General features: G+C 42.5%; 1 protein-coding gene across 1 annotated transcript; it reads left to right on the forward strand.

Annotated features, from left to right (window-relative positions):
• The first annotated feature begins 212 nt into the window (after positions 1-212).
• LOC105556439 lies at positions 213-4,476 on the forward strand. The gene is made up of 6 exons (XM_012003533.1): positions 213-668; positions 717-1,181; positions 1,382-2,132; positions 2,340-3,414; positions 3,625-3,871; positions 3,973-4,476. The coding sequence occupies exons 1-6, from the start codon at positions 213-215 to the stop codon at positions 4,474-4,476; spliced, it is 3,498 nt and encodes a 1,165-aa protein (XP_011858923.1).
• The last annotated feature ends 2,299 nt before the right edge of the window (positions 4,477-6,775 follow it).

The following is a 6,775-nucleotide window of genomic DNA, read 5'->3' on the forward strand; positions in this document are numbered from 1 at the left end:
CCTCACACGGCTCTTGTTCATTTACGCGAACGCGTACGCGAGTACGCGAGTGCGCGAGCGCAAGGAGCGGATCCGGCGGAACGCGACTGCGCGGAAGGCGCAACATTTATTGGGGGCTCGTCCGATCGGACGAGTGAAGACGAGCAACGGCTGCCCCGAGGAGGAAAAGAGCTCGAGCGCGTTCTCCCCCAGCGGACGCTGCGGAGCCCGTTATGGAGGCGCAATTCCTACAAGGACTGCTGCAGGAGATACGCGGGATGCGCGAAGATCAGGCGCGAAGGGAGGAAGAACTTCGAGCGACGTTTCGCCAACGGGATGAGGAGCTGCAGCTTTTACGGACCTCCCAGATAAGTCTGTCCAATAACAGAGCCGCCGGGGATTTCGAAACGCGAAGCGCAAACGCGAACGCGTTTAGTAACAATTATCCGCGATCGGAGCTCGGGTTTAAAATAAAGCCCGACACATTCGACGGTACCACTTCGTTGCGCGAGTTCTTTTCACAATTCGAACTAATCGCGCGTGCGAACTGTTGGGCAGATGCCACAAAGACCGTGGTACTCGCTTCGTGCTTACGAGGGAAGGCGCGTTCGGTTTTAGAGACGGTCGAGGATTTGATGAATCTTGAGTTTTCGGAGCTTAAGTCTAAGCTCGAGTTACGTTTCGGAGAGGTATATTTAGCCCAAAATTGCTATACGCAATTTATTTATCGAAAACAGAGATTCGGTGAAGATTTGACCGCGTACGGTACAGAGTTAGAGAGGCTTTCGCGCCTCGCTTACGCGGAGTGCCCCCACGACGTTCACGATAAAATTGCTTGTGCACAGTTTGTTTCGGGTGTCTATGATGGTTTTACAAGGCGAACCCTTCAATTGGAAAGAATTTCGTCTTTGAATTTGGCCGTCGAAAGAGCTAAGGCCATTAAAATTATTCAGGGTGGAAATTTTAGAAGGGAAAGAGAAGATACTTACGGAATTTCTTTGAATGAGGAAAGAGGGAAGTCGCTGGGAGGAAAGGAACTGAAGAGTGAAAGAAATGATAAACCCGCGACGAGGAAGAAAAGTGAAACGGATCAAAGAAAGAATTGGCGCGACAATAAGTACGCTGCCAAACGCGAGGAGTGTTGGACTTGTGGAAAGTTCGGACATTTCCGATCCGAGTGCCCGGCCTCAGAGGGAAACTCGGTTTAGTTGAGTTAGGCGGGGCAGACTCAACTTTTGAAGTGATTGCCCCAAAGAGTAACTTTGCTTATGTTAAAAACGTTAATCTTTACAATGATAAATGTGTTAAAAATCTTGATGATTTTCATGATAATTTTTATGATGTATCGAATGAAAACGATTCTCATGCATGTAATTCCAGGAGATTCTGTTTGTTAGATTAGATTAAGGTAGATACGGGTTCTGACATATCCATAGTTAGTGAAGAATTTATTGAGAAGGGAAAGAAGAGATTACAAGTAAAGGTTTGCAATTTGAAATATCCCACTGTAGAAAAAGTTTCTTTTCAAGGTAAAGTTTTGGTAAAAGTCCAAGTCGGGAAATATTCTCTAGAGATTCCAATGTATGTGGCTAAGATCTCCGATGATTGTTTACTTGGTGTGGATTTCCTTAGGAAAATAAATTTGACCAATATTTTTTATTCTGTTTCTCATAATTCTGAGTCCATTGATGAGGAGATTTTCGATTGTGCTCGTGTAGAAACGTCTTCACAAGGGGTTCCTTCCGTCTTAGAAGAACTTTATATTAGGAACTCTCAAAACCTTATTGATTCTCAAAAGAAGGATTTTGCTGCCTTTTTGCGCAAATTCAAAAATGTGTTTTCTCAAGAGACTGTTGCAGGGAACTGCGAGGTCCTTGAACATGTCATTAATCTTAAAGATTGTTCCCCAATTAAGCAGGTTCTACGTCGTATTCCTTTGCAATTGCGTGGAAAGGTGGAAAGAATGATAGAGGATATGAGGAAACAAGGAGTTATTGAGGAATCACAAAGCCCTTGGATTTCCCCTGCCGTCTTGGTAAAGAAGAGGAACGGGGCGTTAAGATTTTGTGTCGATTACCGAAAATTAAATGCGGTAACAATTAAAGACTCCTATCCTCTCCCCAGAATAGATGATATTTTCGACCAGCTTTCAGGTAATGTTTGGTTTACCACTTTAGATCTTAAAAGTGGGTACTGACAGGTGAAAATTCGTCCAGCGGATAGAGATAAAACTGCTTTCTCGATTGGAAAGGGGCTATGGCAATTTACTGTCATGCCCTTCGGTTTGTGTAATGCCCCCGCGACTTTTGAACGATTAATGGTAAAAGTTCTAAAAGAATTTTTGTCAAAAATTTGTTTAGTCTATTTAGATGATGTGGTAGTGTTCGGAAAGAGTTTTGAAGAAATGTTAGAGAACCTTGGAATAATTTTTCAAAGAATTCAAGAAGTAAATTTAAAGATTAATCCCGAAAAATGTGTTTTCTTTTCAAACAGTGTTAAATATCTGGGTCATGTAATTTCGAAAGAAGGCATTACTACCGATGAAGAAAAAATCTCAGCAGTGAAAGACTGGTCAGTACCACACACTAAGAAACAATTGCGTAGCTTTATTGGATTTTGCTCTTATTATCGTAAATTTGTGAGAGGATTTTCTTCTGTTGCAAAACCTCTTTTTGTGCTCACAGAGGATAAGGTGAAATTTTCTTGGGGGCCAGAATGCCAAAGTGCATTTGATGAATTGAAACGAGTGTTATCTTCTTCTCCTGTACTTCCTTTCCCTAACGAAGACGGAGAGTTTATTTTGGACACCGATGCTTCGAATGTCGGTATCGGAGCGGTTCTTTCCCAAAAACAGGAAGAGAAGGAGAGAGTTATTGCATATTTCAGCCACGTTCTAAATAAGGCAGAAAGGAATTATTGTGTTACTCGACGTGAATTGTTGGCAATTGTAGAGGCTATCAAATTTTTCAGACATTATCTTTTGGGACGGAAATTCTTAATCCGCACAGACCACTTTTCTTTGAAATGGCTGATGTCCTTCAGAGATTTGGAAGGTCAGCTTGCAAGATGGTTGGAGAGGCTTCAACGTTTTGAATTTGAGATCATTTACCGGAAGGGATGTTCTCATGGAAATGCTGACGGACTATCTCGGCGACCGTGTGAATCCCTCGGATGCAAATATTGCGCCAAAATCGAATTGAAGGGTACTCAAGAGCCAAGTGAGATAGTAGCTCGAATCACTATTCCCAAAAAAAGCATGGAGGATTGGCGTAAGGATCAAACGGAAGATCCAAGTTTATTGATCTTCATTTCTGGAAAGGAGACAGGAGAGCGCCCTATATGTTCGGAGAATGTTATAGGGGATATTTCTTTTCGAATTTATTCCTCTTATTGGGATGCTCTTTGTCTGAGAGACGGAGTCCTATATAAGAGATGGTACGCTCCGAACTTGAAGTCTGTTCTCCTTAAATTGGTTGTTCCTCGAAGTCGGATCAAAGAAATCCTTGAACAAGCTCACGATTCTTCTCCAAGTGGCCATTTTGGAATCAACAAAACACTTGAAATAATTCGGAAACGTTTTTTCTGGGCTACTTGTAAACAGGACGTAGAAGATTGATGCAAATCCTGTGAGATTTGTATTTCAAGGAATGGCCCTTTAGGAAAGGGGAAGTCTCCTCTTCAGGTTTATAATGTCGGGACTCCGTTTGAAAGAGTTCAATTGGATATATTGGGTCCTCTTCCTTCAACTACGAATAAAAACAAATATTTGCTTGTTCTAGTGGACTGTTTCACCAAATGGGTGGAGGCCTTTCCGGTGAAAAACATTAAAGCAAAAACAATTGCAGAAATCTTCGTCAATCAAATCGACTCTAGGCATGGTGTACCTTTGGAAGTTCATACAGATCAAGGGAGAAACTTCGAGTCGAAGCTCTTTTCCGAACTGATGAAATTACTTGAAATAAGAAAACAAGGACTACCCCTCTCCATCCACAGTCCGATGGGCAAGTGGAGCGCCAACACCAGACTATTACTAATTTTCTGGCGAAATATATTTCTTCAAATCAGAAGGACTGGGATCGTTGGATTCCCATATTCCTCATGGCATATAGAACCTCGAAGCATGAAGCGACAGGTTATACCCCTGCTGAACTTTACTTGGGACGTGATCTTCGATTACCTTTGGATTTTCTACGGGGAAGTCCCCCCGAGTGTCATGAGCAGACACCCTTCTCAATGGAGCGTTACGTTAGAGAGCTCCGAGTAAAACTAAAAGAGATTGGTTCGGAGGCTAGAAGGCGTTTGAAGATGCAGTCTTTTCGCGTAAAAGCTCGCTATGATAATAAAGCTAGGCAAATCTCGTTCCAAGAAGGACAAAAGGTTTGGCTCTTTAATCCTCGAAGGCAAATAGGGAGGGCTCCCAAGTTGCAGAACAATTGGGAAGGTCCTTACATGTTAAAAAGCTTGGTGAGGTCGTATTTTGTATCCGGAAGTCCTTAAGACACCGAAATAAAATTGTGCACTCGGATAGGCAAGCTCCTTTCAGGGAGAGGAAAATTTAGTTTCGTTTAGAGTCTGGGCCCGAGATCTGAGTTAAAGTTTAATCAAATAGAGATATTTTCCGTGTTCGCTGTCGTTTATTTTTTTTCGCAGGATCCATTTTAAAAGGAAGGTTGACGAGACTATTGGAACTTCTGGAGATTGGTCCTTGTCTTCGCAGCCCTTCCGTCGTGGGAAGAAATTTTTTTTTTAGAAGACTGCCCCGCCCGTGGTTTTTCCCACGTGGCTTAGAGCGAATGCTGGGGCAGGGACTCGGGGAGCCTGAATGGCGTGGGGTCCACAAGCAGTCCCCCCCCTTGTCTGAAGACCTGGAGGAGGACATCTTAAAGGGACGTCATTTTCGTCGTCGTCGCCGTTGCCGTCGTCGTCGTCGTCGTCGTCGGGATGGTCGTCAAAGGATATTGTCGTTATGGGGACAATAATTTACGCGGAGCGGACCTGTTAAGCAAGAGTCCGGCGCGGGAAGGAGTCACCCTGGAGCCGGTGGGGGAGACCCTGATCAACTCTGCCCAGGAAATCCCGTTGGGTACTATCCCGAAGGGGGAAAGGACAGGAGTCCCATTCTCGCCTGGTCGGAGAACTGTTCCCCCTCTGATTGTCGAGACGACAATCTGAAAAGGAGGGGGGCAGTATTACGCCCGCGATTATTGGACGCCCGGTATTTGGCGATTTGGCGAATTCCCTCGATGTTGTTCGAGTTGCCTGGTTACGGTTGTGTTTTTATTATAACATGTTAAAGAAGGGATTTCGAGTTTGGCCCCTGCCTGGTGCAGACGTTCGAGGGCTGTTCCTTCTTTTTCTGTGTAATAAAGATTTCCTTTTTCCTTCCTCACACGGCTCTTGTTCATTTACGCGAACGCGTACGCGAGTACGCGAGTGCGCGAGCGCAAGGAGCGGATACGGCGGAACGCGACTGCGCGGAAGGCGCAACAATATATAATATATATTATATGTATGTATGTGTATATGTATATATACAGGGTGGTCTAAACGTCCCGGAACGGTTGAATATCGCGAGAAATTGTGGGTGGATCGGAAAACGGAAAAATACGTATTTCCTATTTTTGAAAGAGCTATCGAATGATACCAAAATTGACCCCCAACCCCACCCCTGGGGGTGGGGCGGGGGACAACTTTAAAATTTTAAAGGGTTACACCAGTCTAGAATTTTCAAATAATGCAAAATTTTTTTTTCGCTAAAAGTGTACTTTATAGTGTTAAGAATAAGGTAAACTTGGTCTTAAAGACTCATCATCGGCCGATGAACCGGTATGAAGCGGAAGGCTGTTCGGATAATGAGCACTTCCGCCAAGAAGCTGTGAATGTCTGCGGACAACGACGACATTGAAGTAAATCAATCGTTCGGTTTTTTATTTCTTTTTATAATTTTATTTATATTTATAATTATAATTTATATTATAAATATAAATTATCGTTTAATTAATTTCGTGGCTGTTTTCTCTGTTATTTCGGATAATGTTGTATGTAAAAAGTGCGGGACAAATGTGTCGTTCACCGAGACGGCTAAACGTGGCCTGGGGTTTAAAATCGTTATTTCTTGTGAAAAAGGTGAAAACATTTGTATTCCGAACAGTCCATTTATTGATAAAGAAAAAAAAACGAAATTAGTCGCCGAATTATATTAGCAATGCGTTTATTAGGAATTGGTTTCAATGGCATTGTGAAGTGTTGCGCTTTTATGCTGCGAGGGAGGCCCGACAATCATTAAAATCAACCAGAAAAGAAAAAGAGGATGAAGATTTAAACCTAGAAGGACAGCTTTATGGTGCAGGTATAGCAGACTAAAGGTACGTTGGGTTAAAATTCAAAAATTTGTGCATTATGTTAAAAAAAATGTTACTTGAAACTTTAAACGCGTTTTTCTCAGAACAACTTTTTTCAAATTGGCTTGCAGCATAACTCGAACAATTTTCATCCAAATCACTTCAAGTTTGCGGCAAATTGCGACTAACTAAATTCTGCACAGAAGTACGTAGCCGTTTTTCGATATGTTTAAAACTTTTCTTTTTATAAACAATTCTATACAATTTTTGGCCAAAAAATTGACTTTTTTTTCAGAGGCTTGCCATTTCCAAACCAACCGTCATTTTAAAAATTCCCTACGTATTTCTCTAGCTATTTTCATAAAAAATAAGGAAATTTTTGGTTTTTTGTTCTAGGATAAAATTTGTGGACGTTATGCTGCAAGCCCCGGAGCACCTCTCGCAGAGCAGCCATC

The sequence above is a fragment of the Vollenhovia emeryi genome, unplaced genomic scaffold (assembly GCF_000949405.1).
Source record: "Vollenhovia emeryi isolate VEMERY1.0 unplaced genomic scaffold, V.emery_V1.0 DF940026.1, whole genome shotgun sequence".
Lineage (NCBI taxonomy): Eukaryota > Metazoa > Arthropoda > Insecta > Hymenoptera > Formicidae > Vollenhovia > Vollenhovia emeryi.

Bases quoted from the DNA above. Each gene is read 5' to 3' on its own strand.
- LOC105556439 (XM_012003533.1), top strand. From the start codon at position 213: ATGGAGGCGCAATTCCTACAAGGACTGCTGCAGGAGATACGCGGGATG. The intron at 669-716 runs GTATATTTAGCC...TATCGAAAACAG, and splicing joins TCGAGTTACGTTTCGGAGAG to AGATTCGGTGAAGATTTGAC. The intron at 3,872-3,972 runs GTTCATACAGAT...CTCCATCCACAG, and splicing joins GGCATGGTGTACCTTTGGAA to TCCGATGGGCAAGTGGAGCG.